This window comes from Empidonax traillii, unplaced genomic scaffold (genome assembly GCF_003031625.1).
Source record: "Empidonax traillii isolate 1590-97213 ecotype Southwest subspecies unplaced genomic scaffold, ASM303162v1 scaffold492:size733235, whole genome shotgun sequence".
In the NCBI taxonomy this organism is placed as follows: Eukaryota; Metazoa; Chordata; class Aves; order Passeriformes; family Tyrannidae; genus Empidonax; species Empidonax traillii.
In genome coordinates, this window is record NW_020955685.1 from 535,001 (window position 1) to 547,768 (window position 12,768).

The 12,768-nt window shown below is 54.4% G+C and overlaps 1 protein-coding gene across 2 annotated transcripts; it reads left to right on the forward strand.

Annotated features, from left to right (window-relative positions):
• The first annotated feature begins 7,186 nt into the window (after window positions 1-7,186).
• LOC114063799 (C-C motif chemokine 4 homolog) lies at window positions 7,187-8,999 on the forward strand. 2 transcript variants are annotated; one of them, XM_027896327.1, is made up of 3 exons: window positions 7,187-7,380; window positions 7,924-8,038; window positions 8,589-8,999. In XM_027896327.1, exons 1-3 carry the CDS (start codon window positions 7,311-7,313, stop codon window positions 8,674-8,676), a joined length of 273 nt encoding a protein of 90 aa, XP_027752128.1. In that variant the 5' UTR covers window positions 7,187-7,310; the 3' UTR covers window positions 8,677-8,999. The 2 variants fall into 2 exon arrangements, with proteins under 2 accessions (XP_027752128.1, XP_027752129.1); XM_027896328.1 differs by having other exon boundaries at window positions 8,601-8,999.
• Window positions 9,000-12,768: the final 3,769 nt, after the last annotated feature.

The window sequence follows — 12,768 nt, forward strand, 5'->3', positions numbered from 1 at the left end:
TTCTAGGGGTGCAATCAAAGACCCTCCACTGCAGGGAGGATTCTCAGGTCTGTGGTTGGGCTCCTGAGCCTGGATTTTCACCCCCAGAAGTCCAAACTCCCTGCTCAGCTACCCTGGGGCTGCCCTGTGATCAGTGGAGACACCAACCTTCACCAACTGGTTCGTGCTTAGCAGGGGTTGAAAGGAGAACATTCAAGGCCCCTGAGACTGGTGATGGTCTGTTCCTTCCCACACTCATCCCACAGGGAGCATCTCTTTTGCATTCCTCCTTCCTCTCATGGTCTTCCATCCCTGTGGAAGGCTGCAGGATCACCCTCACCTGGGCAGAGACCTCACCAGAGTGGCCAACTGTGTGCTTTTAGTGGGGACAAGGGCTCTGTAAGTCCTGACACGGACATCAGGGGAGGTGTTGGATTTTTCTGGATTCACAACAAGCCCTGGCAGGACCAGCTCCTTGTTCCCTGGGTAAGTCTGAGCAGCCCTGGGCGGAACAAGAAGTGGCTCTGGCTCTTGGCTGAATGACAGAACAAAAAACCAAATGATGGCTTCTTGCCATGGAAATAAATCGTGCAGAAAACCAGCAGTGGGAGTTTTCTGTTCCTCCCTGCTTGCCACTCTCGTGTCAGCGTGTGCTCGGGGAAGTGACAAACACCAGCACCGCAGCCACCGGTGACAAGGTGACAAGAGGCTGTGGCTGCACAGAGACACAGCTGTGGCTGCCCCCAGCCAGGGACAGCTTCGATCATGGGAACTTCACACCTCCAGCTCCCCTGCAAGGCGCAAACCGCGGGGTTGGGCTGACAGTGCTCGTGGAGCAGCGGGGTGGGGCGGGGGGGATGTGACCTACAGCGTGTCCTCCACCTGGAAGCCCTGGGATGGTCAGAGAGAGGGAAGAAACCATCCCTGGCTGCTGGATGTGGTGGGGCTGGAGCAGCAGGAGGAGGAGGAGGCTGCAAAGAGCTGCTGCAGCTGCACCCCTTGGCTGTGTCGTGGCACGAAGCAGTTTGTGCCCTCTGTCGCTGCGATGTTGTTTCCCCCGGAGTGCTGAGAAAGCTCCTGGAAGGGGAGGGCTCCTCCTGCCCCAGCCCCAGGGCTCCAGCTTTGATCCAGCCGGGATGACCCTGAGCATTTCACCCCCTCTGACCTCCAAAGCCACTTTCTGGTTTCGGTTTGCTGTTTCTGTGCGCTGGTTTTCGCTTCTCTGGCAAATCCCAGAGCCCTCTGCTATTGCAGTTCCTGCAGCTCAAGCGTTTCCGAGCTGACCCCTCTCAAACTTCCTTTATTATTCCTGGAAACGAGCCATTTTTTACCACTTTAGCCCCACCCAGGCTTGGCTGCGGGGTTTGTTTTGGTGCAGGCAGGGGAGAAATGGAAATCTAAAATTATTCAAAGGGGAAGACTGTGGGGAAGGACGTTGTGGGGGTGCTGTATCTTCACCCCCCGGGGTATAAACGGTGACAGGGATTAACCCAGAGGCTTCTGGGACTCCTTCAGGTCCCTCTGAAATCCTGGCCTGGCCAAGAGCCACAGGTCACAGGGGGCAGGGGGATGCAGGGCACTTTGGTGGGTGATGGTGAGGGCTGTTCCCAGGCTCATGGGGGGCTTTGTCTGCCTGCCCCTGTGATACAGCTCACCCTGGGGGGCTGCACCAGCCCAGCCCTGGCCCTGATGGGACTTGGAGCACAGAAAACAGTGTGAATTCACCCCTGTCACTTCCCACAGCCATTTGCTCCTCTTGCCCGTAAACCCCCAAGCAGATGTGAGCTCTGGGGAGCGAGGTGCCCACAAGGCCCCAAGTGGACCCTCTGGGTTCTGGGGTGCTCCATTTGGGAGATGCTGGTGGTTTCACCCAGGGCAGAGGTGAGGTGCTCTGGGGGTCACAGCACTGTCCCTCTGCTCACAGCCTGGGGAGAAGAGATCCCTGACCAAGCCAAGTCCCTCCTGTGTCTGCACCTCCCTCCACAGTCCCCTGGGGATGCAGGAGCCCCCATGGGGAGGCTGAGGGGCTGTGGAAGGATGGGGAAGCTGTGGAGGGATGAAGGGCAGGCTGTGGGGCTGTGGAGGGATTTAGGAGCACACATGGGAAAGCTGTGGGACCGTAGAGGGATGCAGGAGAAGCTCTGGGATTGTGGAGGGATGGGGAAGATGTGGAGGGATGCAGGAGAGGCTGAGGGGCTGTGAGGGGATACAGGAGAGGCTGTGGGGCTGTTGGCACACTGGTAAGTGCTGCCAGAGCTCCCTGAGCCCTCCCCTCTCCCCCAGGGGATGTGGGTGCCTGGCACAGCCCGTGCTGACCCAGGGGCAGCCAGACAATGACCCCTTTGAAGGGCACAAACCCAGCTGGGGTGGCCAAACCCTCCACATCACAGGGCCAGCAGGCCCTGCACTTCAGAGAGACTCTGCAGAGCTCCCCAACCTCCATCCAGCCCCAACCTCCAACCAGCCCCAACCTCCAACCAGCCCCACTCGAGGGATGTGGTTTTACAGCTCTGCAAAAATCGAGAGGCCAGTAAACATCTGTGCTTGCCCTCGGGGTTTACTGGCAGCTGGAAAGTCTCACACCTCCCATGGGGCTCCAACCTCCCCTCCCAGTGACACAGCTCTGCCTGCAGAGAGGGGCCACATCAGCCCTGTGCACCTGGGGGGCTAAAGGGGGGCTGAGGGCCACTGGTGCCCATCCCTGGAGGGGTTAAACAGACGTGTGGATGTGGCACGTGGGGACATCGGGCAGTGGTGGGCTTGGCAGTGCTGGGGGATGGCTGGGTTCGATGATCTCAGAGGGATTTTCCAGCCTTAATGATTCCATTATCCTATAACTAGGAAGTCCTCCAGCCTGGCAATGGCCCTGGCACAAGTTTAAAGGTTATCTCTGCTCTCAGCCCCCTCAGTGAGGAGGGGAAAGTTGTTCTCAGCCACCCCTGAAGCACCCCTGGGGTGCAGTTGACCACCCTGTTCTCCCTGGGCCACCTGCACGCATCCCACCAAACCCCTGGAGAGCTGCACTGTGGGGGGAGCACCAAGGAAAATGAAAACAATCAGCTTGTGTCTTGTTTATGATGAGCAGACAAGTCCCAGGGGGTTCATTTAAAAACTGGGTTTGGTTTTTAAAGAACCACAGAATGGTTTGGGTGGGAAGGGACCTTAAAGCCCATCCAGTCCCACCCCCTGCCATGGGCAGGGACACCTTCCACCCGCCCAGGTTTCTCCAAGCCCCTCCAACCTGGCCTTGGACACTTCCAGGGATGGGGCAGCCACAGCTTCTCTTGGCAATCCTCACAGGGAAGGATTCCTTCCCAATGTCTGATCTAAATTTGCTCTCTTTTAGTTTTCATCCCAGCAGAGCTCTGACTTTTCAGCCTGGTCCTCCTTGCTCCTTCTGAGGGACTCACCAACGAGGTGGGCAGAGGATGCAGCCCCAGGAGAGACACTTTTTCTGGTGCTCCCAGACATTTGGGATGCTGAGGGGTGAGGGTCAGGCATAACCCAGCCCCTGCACCCAACAGTCAGGGTGAGCCAGAAGCACAGCCCCACAGCCGGTCCCTAAAGCTCAAAAATGCCTAAAATTCACATTTTCTTTGTTTTGTCTTTTCATGCCAAGGATATGGAGCAAGGAGGCCTTTTTTATTTCACTTTAATTTGCTTTGAAATGCTGTGTACACTTCATCCTCTTCGATGTGCTTTGCTTCCACGAAAAGGCCAGGAGAGGTCTGAGGCATCAGGGAACTGCGTTCCCCGGGGTGTGTTTTTTCCAGACAATGCCCTTACTGGGGGAGGATGGAACCTCTGACAAGATACACGTTTCTTATCAGCTGTGAGCAACTTCCTGCCCTGACATGACTTCAGGGTTTCCTCTGGAACGCAGCCAGAGGTGACCAGCACTGCTCGTGCCACCAGCCAAGGTGGCCCCGCTCTCCCCCTGACCCTCCACGCTGGAGGGTGGTCTCTGGTCACTCCCACAGGCACAGGGTCCCACTGGAGCCGCTTCTGGGACGTGACATCATCTGAAAAATTCCAACATTTCTCCAGTTATGTCAAGAATGGTGGGGGTGAAACTCCTGGATGCTGATTAGGAAGTCACTGGTGCTGCAGCTGGGCAGGGGGGAGGCAGCTGCAGGAGATGATGGATCTTGTCTTGGAGGCAGTTTTTGAAGTCAGGACATTTTTTAATTACTTCCTTTTCTGAGCTAATTCCAATTCCTCCTCATTAAACCCTGCTAGAAATAGCACCTTACATCAGCCTGTCTCACCAGTTTTTTTCCAGGTTCCCCTTTCATTCAAGACGGAGAATTTCCCCATTTCTGCTGTCACTGAGTCTATTTTGGGCATTTGCTTTCCTTAGCACTTTCTCCTGGGATTTTTTGAGGGGACTTGTAGAAAAACCTCTTTGTGTAAATCAGAGCAGCATCAGCAGCCAGACTCCTTCAAATCCCACTGACTCCAAGCACTGCCTGCTGAGTCAGGAATCCTGAAACCACTGGAGCCAGGATGGGAAAACTTCCACCTCACAGCACCATCTTGATGTGCAATGAACTGAATCCCCAGGTTTTGCCCACTCCTCCATGTCCATCTTTGAGTCTCAGGGGTAGATGGTTCTTCATCTGAAACACACACAACCTCTCTTACTCAAGGGAGGAAGAGCTGGAAAAGATGACTCTCTTGTTTTGTTGTAACTGGAACGTGGGGATTGGGTAAGGAAACATTTTTTTAGGATTGTGTTGCCGCATCCCAGGGCATCACTGACAGGACTGTAACCTCCCACCTCTGTCCAGCTGGTAGAGTGAGGGCCTTGCTTGGATTTCTAAGGAAAAATTAGATTCCTAGAAAAACAAACAACCTTGGCTCTGGGATTATTTTTTTGCTTTCAGCAGTAGAAAAGTTCCAGCCCTTCCAAGTCCCCTGTAAAACACATTGCCTAAACTAAAGTGACTCAGCTAAATTAAGGATTTTTTTTTTGTTTTTATTAACTAAAAAATGATCCCTGAGAGTCCAAAATAATTTGGCATCTTCATGATAGCAATGGGATGAAGGCAGGGAGGTGTCCAGCTGCCCGAGAGGGGAAATCAAAATGAAAACATTTGAATAATTGGTGCAGATTTCCAACTGATTCCTCTGTTTTCAAGAGACTCATCTTTTCTCAGATGAGTCTCGTCTTTGTTTCCTCCCCATAAATGGAGTTTTGGGCAGGAGCAGATGGCTGGAGGTGGTGGATCTGCAGACATGACCCATGAATGCTTGAAGGCATAATCACAGGGAACAGCTCAGAGCTCTGACATCATTCCACAGTTGTATTCCCTGGGCAGCCAGCCGGGATCCAAGGGAGCTGGAGCTCACTCACAGCCGGATCCTGGTCCAGCTGGAACCACTGGAACGCCGAGTTCCCACCTCCTGCCTGGCCAGGAGCCCCCCTCATCCTCCTGGGATAGCTGGGAACAGGCAGCATGACAAGTGGAGTGAGGGAATGGGATCTGGATGGAGGAGTGAGCCTGGGAGGGGTCTCTGCAGAGGGAAGGATGGAGAGGGGGCCGTGGTGTGTCCAGGAAAGCGATGCCCACCTTGGCAAGAGCCACATGTGCTCCGTGGGGTTCATCTGCCTGGGTGAGGGGCATCACCACAGCTCCCTGAGGGTGGGACATCCCTGGGAGTTCTCCTGTGCAATTCCAAGGTGGCCTTGTCCTCCAGACCCTTCTCTGGTTGCCTGGAGCACAGCAGTTATCCTGCCTGGAGCAGAGAATTATCCTGCCTGGAGCACAGCAGTTATCCCTCATGGAGCCAACCAGCCCTGGTTGGTGGAGGGCTGTGCCCACCATGCAGCGTTGGAGGATCTTTGGAAAACACCAGGTTATTTCCAGAAGGTTCCTGGGGCAGGAGCTGGAGCCTTTAATAGAAACAGGATGAGACAGTGCCCAGCACTGTGGGGAGGGTGCAGAGGTGCTGCTGGTGAGGTTGGGTTGCTCCACGTGACGTTATAACCCTTCCACTGGAAGCACCCCCCAGGACATCACCACTCCGTGATGACTTGAAAATAAAAAGGAGGCACATCCCAGGAATGCCTGCTTCCCTCTGGAGAACACAAATCCTTCTGGGAACGTCTCATTATAGCTGGACAGCCCCCAGCTCTTCCCAGAGCATTCATCACCTCCCTGCCAGGCCTTCCCTCTCCTCCTCAGGAACAGAGAGGGGTTTGTTAGACCTCCCTGGCACCCTGGGCAGGCTGGTGGCTTCTTCCCAGTGAACCATCCCTGTCCCAGCCCTGGGAGAGCTGTGAGCTCTTACCCTCTCCCATACAATAAGCTGCTTCCCCTTGTCATGACAATTTTCTGCTGAGACAGGACACTCTTTTCTTCCCAACATCCCAATTTCTGCTCATGGCCTCACCCCCACCACCAGTTGCTCTGCTCCTGCTCTTCAGAAGCAGTGTCTCCTTCCTCCCCCTGCTCCTGGAGCTCCATCTGCCTCATCCTCAGGGTCACAAAGTCTCCAAGCATATTTTGGCTCCCTGCAACCCCAAGGCTAAGAATGAAAGGCCTCACCTAACAGTGTCCCTTGAAACTTAACTGTCTGATCCAAACTGGTCATTCAGGGTCTCCTTAGAGGACCTGGAGTACAACAGGCACTTCCAGGAGATAACACCCCATCCCAGCTCTCCCTTCCCTTAAACTGAGGAGGAAACTCGAGTGCTTCAGCTCCTGGGACTCCTGTCTCCTGCCCACCACTACGTGTGCTGGTGCCTGCAGTGCTGTCACAGCTGCAGGACATGCCCTGGGTCACCTCCAGCTATGTGGAACAGGTACAGGACACTGGTGACAGCTCCCATCTCCTGCTCCTGGGGCAGCTTGTGAGGGAAGTAGTCCATGGTAGACTTTTCCAGTCCTACAGCCCCTTTTTCCCTAACCAGCCTCATCCCATTGATGCCCTTCTGCACAGCTCTGTCCTTTGGGCTGCTCGGGCAGGTTGGGCAACAAAGGACTTGACAAATGCAGGAACCTCCACAGAGGAACTTCTTGCTAAGGGACAGGCATGAAAGAAGCAGAAATAGCCACAGTGACTGTTTCATATCCTGTGTCACTGGGGAGGTTCTGAATTGAGGGGGGAGCTTCACTCTTCCGGGGTTGGGGCTGCTCTGTTCCATCACGAGACTGCACCACGAGTGGACCCTCCTCTGGGGGAAATTCCATTATGCCTGCGTAAGGCTCCACATGGACCTCTCAGCCCATAAATTGAGGGGCTGGTGACCGTCCCAGCATCAGCCAGAAAAGAGGCTTTCAAGCTCCCCTTGCCTGCTGAGCTCCAGCCACCACTCCCCTGCTGCCATGAAGGTCTCCGTGGTTGCCCTCGCCGTCCTCATCGCTGCCTTCTGCTACCAGAGCTCTGCTGCACCACGTAAGTCCAGGGGCTCCCCATCCTCCCTAAATGGGGACAGGAGAGATGTCCCTGCTGGCACAGAGTCTCTTCTGCCAGCGCTCCCACCCTGGGTCCCTCCCCATGTTGTCAGACCATCCTCAGGCAGGTGCTCCAGGGTTGTGGGGGCTCTCCTGCCACAGGAAAGGCACAGCTCAAAGGCCATTAGGGTAAAACCTAAAGCCTGTTTTACCCTTTCTGGGCTAAAAAAAGGGTTAAAACCACAACCACAACCCTGCCCACACTGCTGCAGAGGTCAGTGATGCTGTGCAGGACACCCCAAGGAGGGCTGGGGGTGGCCAGGTTTGGGCTGGGAGATGTTGCCTGGTGACATGGGCTCTGTCAGTGCCAGCTCGGGGTGAAGCCAACAGGGGGAAAATTGAAGGAAGAATTCAAAAGACCTCATCTTTTCCCTTCCTCCTCCACGTCACTGCCACTCCCCAGACCCACGGATGTGGGATCCCAGCCCCCTGGCCCTGCTCCCCGTCCTTTGCCACTGCTGATGATTGTTTTTGCCCTCCACAGTTGGTTCCGACCCCCCGACCTCCTGCTGCTTCTCCTACTTCTCCCGGCAGCTGCCCCGGAGCTTCGTGGAGGATTATTATGAGACCAACAGCCAGTGCCCCCAGCCAGGCGTTGTGTAAGTCCCCTCCTCAGGGCAGGGGGGGGGTTTGGGATCAGGATCCAGGGAGGGAAACACCCCTTTTCCAAAGACAGGAAATGGAGGCTGGGGGAGGCAAGAAGTACGAGGTGATGCTCTGTGGGTTTAGAGCACACAAATCTCACCCTGGCCCTGCTGTACCACTTCGAAGACTTAACTGGTGTGGATGGGCAAAGTATCCTCATCCCATCCTTGGGAGAGGCTGGAATTGGGCAGGGGTCTTGTTCCATCCCTGGAATCCCCTGCTGGGGTGGAAACTAAAGGAGAGTAAATTTAAATAAGATATGAGGAAGAAGCTCTTCCCTGTGAGAGTGAGGAGGCCCTGGCACAGGTTGGGCAGAGAAATTGTGGCTACCCTGTCTCTGGGGCAGGTTGGACAGGGCCTTGAACCTGGGCTAGTGGAAGGGGGTGGAGTGACAGGGGGTGGAATGAGATGAGCTTTAAGGCTCCTTCCAGCCCAACCCATTCCATAATCCCGTGATCCTCCATTCATTCTCCCACCAAAAACTGACCCCTCTGCACCCCACAGCTTTATCACCAGGAAGGGCCGTCAAGTCTGTGCCAACCCCGAGCAGGAGTGGGTCCAGCAGTACATGAATGACCTGGAGCTGAACTGAGATCCTGCACAGATCCTGCTCCACGTCCCAGCTCTCAGGATGGACGAGCAGGACCAGCTGTGGGTCCCCCAGAAATGCTTCAAAGCCCTTCAGAGCTACCTGAGAAACCGAAAATGTTCTAGAATCCAACTTAAATGTTTTGCTATTTAATTTTTTTATGGAGGAGGGATCAGGTGCAATAACTCCAAGCTAAATAGGAATTTTATTTAATAGATATATTTTTTTAATGCATAATTTAATGCATAATGCAGACTCAAGTTGTACGTTCTGTATTTAATTAATTGTATTTTTGGCATAAGATTCAATCCAGATTTCAATAAATAAATATTTTTGTAAGAACTCTCTGTCTTTGCCTCTATTACAACCCTTCGGTATGACAATAGTGGTGACATTATCACAGTGGCAACATGTTCTTTATTTCCTTTTCCACGCTGTCAAAACTCCCACAAGCTCTCCCTGTCTGAACGTCCTGTTTTGCAAAATAAGACAAGAAGAATCATGAAGGAGGAGGTGTGAGAAAGGCTCAGATTACAGTCAGGTAGCTTGGCTCACACTTTTTAGAAAGCATTTAATCACCACTCATTATGACAACCGGCAGCTCGTTAAATTCCATCCCTGGCCCCATTATAATCAATTAAAATGTTACCTTTAGGGCTGAAATTTAACACATTGGCTGGCTTAGGGAAAGCGTTCTGAGAGCTGCAGCTAAAATGGATCAGCTATTCCCAGAGCTGAGGGTGGAAAAAAGATGTTTCCCTGTGAGATTTTTGGAACTATTTCATTTTGCTCTCATTTACCTGGGACATGAGGCTGGGCAGATACTCCCTCTCAGCAGAAAAGGTGGTTTTTCTCTGTGCCTCCAAAACCTGCCCATCCCTGGAGATTCCTGTCCAGAGATCACCCTGCTGGACCCCAGCCCAGGGCAGGACCTGCCCCTGCAGGGAGATATCCCCACTGGTCCCCCCTGGAGCTGAAGGAGATGGAGCCCATATCCCTGATGGCATTTCCCACATCCCTGATGGCACTTCCTACCCCACTGCTGCTGTTTGGGCTGCTCTGGTCAGCTCTGGACAGGCTCTGTTGGATGAACAAGGAGGAGTTGGGTTTCTCCCACCTGCACCTCTGGTGCAGCCCAAGGGGAAAGGCTCAGCTCACCCCACAGCATTTCCTTGCTGGATTTGGGAGGACAAACCCGACCATCAGGGTGACACAGAGGGGCAGAGCAGGAGGGGGGCTCCTGGGGAGGGGTGAAGAGGAGCAGACCCAGAGGCTGGGTGGGAGATGAGCAGCCAGAGGAGCCCCAGGTGGGGCTGGGAGGGATCAGGGCGATGTGGGTGTGTCTGGGGGAGGAAGGAGCACATCTTGTCACTTCAGGAACTGCAGCCCCCAGCTCCTCAGCCCACGGGGCAGCGTGGATGCCATCAGTCATCCCACACAGCACGCACTGCACCCACTCAAAATAGCACCCACGGAGGAGGGGAGGGAGATGGAGAGCAGGACCAGAACCCCCTTCCTCCTGAGGGGAGGGACATCACCCTGGGGACAAAGAGCTGCATGTGGGGGTGGTGGCTTTGGGAAAAAGCTGGACTCCCCAGGCCCTGCACAGCCCAGGACCAGCTCCAGGAGCAGGGATCATCATGGCCATGCTGCAGGTGAAAACATCTGGGCCATTGGGTGCCAGCCACCGGAGTGCTGGAGTCCAGTAACTTCACCCTGAGGGCTGAGACTGGCACGAAGCTGAGTGCCCAGAGCTGCCCTCACGCCAGGGGACAGCAGGAGCAGGGGACAGGAGGAGGAAGATCTGCAATAGGATCATCCCAAAATCACTTGAGCCTCCAGAGTCCCTCTTGGATACAAGCCCCATCTGCTCCTGTGGGGGCAGTCCCACAGCCTTGGGGTTTCTTGTTGAAGGACACAGGTTGTGGGGTCATCCAGAGGGCACCATCCAGCTTGGGCACTGTTGGAGCCTGTCAGAACAAACCCCTGTGCAATGTCCTCAACCAGCCGGGTCACATCCCAGCCCCCCACAGCAGCCACCTCAGCTCACTCCTCACCACTATTCTGGGAGCCTGAGGGAGCCCTGAATTGCTCATGTCTGCCTTGATCTCACACCCACCCACGTGTGACAGCTCAGAGGAGCTGCAGAGTGCCGGGGAGGGACCCAGAGCGCTGCAAATCCACCCCCTCCCCGGGCACTGAGGTGTGAACAGAGCCTGCACGAGAGAGGCAAAGGCAGGAGGAGGAGTGTGTGCGTGGGGAGAGCATCCCCAGGCATCTCCAGAGCCACCACGCTCTGCAGGAGGAGCAGGGAGGATGGTGGCCCAGAGCAGGCAGGAGCTGCAGCACCAGCTCAAATCCACACCCAGGGATCCCCCTGCCTGGAGCAGGGGCTGTATTTGCTGTTGATGTAGCTCTTTGGGGCTGATTTTGCTGCCAGAGTTCAGGAATGCAATGAAACCCTCACAATCACAGCCCTTGGGTTGTAGAATCGTAAAGAAAGACTCATAAGGAAGCTTGAAGGTCGTGTCATTCCACCTCTTGGGCAGGGACACCTTCCACCAGCCCAGGTTGCTCTAAGCCCCATCCAACCTGGCCTTGGACACTTCCAGGGATGGGGCAGCCACAGCTTCTCTGCCCAACCTGTGCCAGGGCCTCCCACCCTCCCAGGGAGGAATTTTTTCCCTGGAAACTCCTGGCTATTTGTGGTGCTCATCCCCCCCCCCCCCCCAAGAAATAGCCCTGTGAGGTGCTCAGGCAGGTGAAAACACAAGAAAGCAGAGAGCACCAAACCCCAGGCAGCAGATGAAGAGGAAGAGGGGCTGAGACCCCAGAGGAGGGTGACTTTGGAGGGGGTTTCCTCTGGATTCAGATCAAAACAAGAACATTGCTGTCAAGGGTTTCAGAATCTGCAAACTACTAAGAGAGGGACTCATCCTGAAACCAGATTGTGGTATTTACTGAATGCAAGTCATTAATTTACCGAAATTAAGTCATTACTGTGATAAGAATAACATCATTATTGTAACATAGGTGCACATCTCTATATCAGTTGTTTGCATCACTCTGGTGTGTCCACAGGCATTTTGAGGCACTACAAAAGCCAGAGGAGTTGGAGGTTGGAGTGTGGCATCCCGCAGGAAGAGGAGCTGGGCTGTGCTGATGGAGATGTGGATTGATGGCAGTCAAGGTTTGTGGTCCGATGGCTTTTCCATCTCCGCTTTTGCAGGGAGGAATGAGACACCCTGAAGGCAAAATGCCCCTGCACCCAGGAGTGCCAGCTCAGGTGCCTTATCCCAGGGACCAGGCCCTGGTTTGCCACAGGGAGGGGAGGCTCATCCCACACCCAGAACAGCTCTCAGAGACACCACAGTCAGGGAGTGTGTCCCTTCTGAGGGGCCAGAATCCAAAAATGTGATGTAGAAAGGGATGGGTTGGCAGGCTGCATACAAAAGCAGTGTTTTCCTAAAGCAGGGAGATATCCCAAACTTCCAGGGCTGAGGGAGACTTGGAATTATTATGGCAGAAATGGTGGCTGGCTGTCACCTTCCCTAGGACAGCCAGGAGAAGGCAGAAGTGGCCATGGAGACCCAAAAGTCTCAACTCTGCTGAGTTCTTAGAAAGAAGCAGACAGTGACTCACATCCCCCTGAGGTGACAAAGCATTTTCTGCTGGAAGGGAAAGGAAGATGTCACTCTTGTTGAGAAAGCACATTCCTAAAGCTGCAGGGCTGCAAATTGTGCTGAGTCATAAGAAGGGACACTGTCAGTGCCTCTGGGTGACAAAACTGAGCCTAAAAATGGGACGTTAATCTACTGATTGCTCAAGAAACAGCAACACCCAAGCCATGGTCACTCTGCCAGATGTGCTATCCCAAGGGATTTCTGCCTTCAGCCTCACCAGGCACCTTGAGCAGAGCAGTCCTTGGCAGTGCTGGGATAATGGAATCCATGACCTTTAGAGGTCTTTTCCAAGCTAAATGATTCCATGATCCTGTGGCGCTATGCTGTGCTGTGCAGCCATCCCCCCTCCCACTCCTGGCTGAGGCTGAGCAGGACTTGGGCCTTGCAGGGTCTGTGTGGAGGTCAGAGCAAG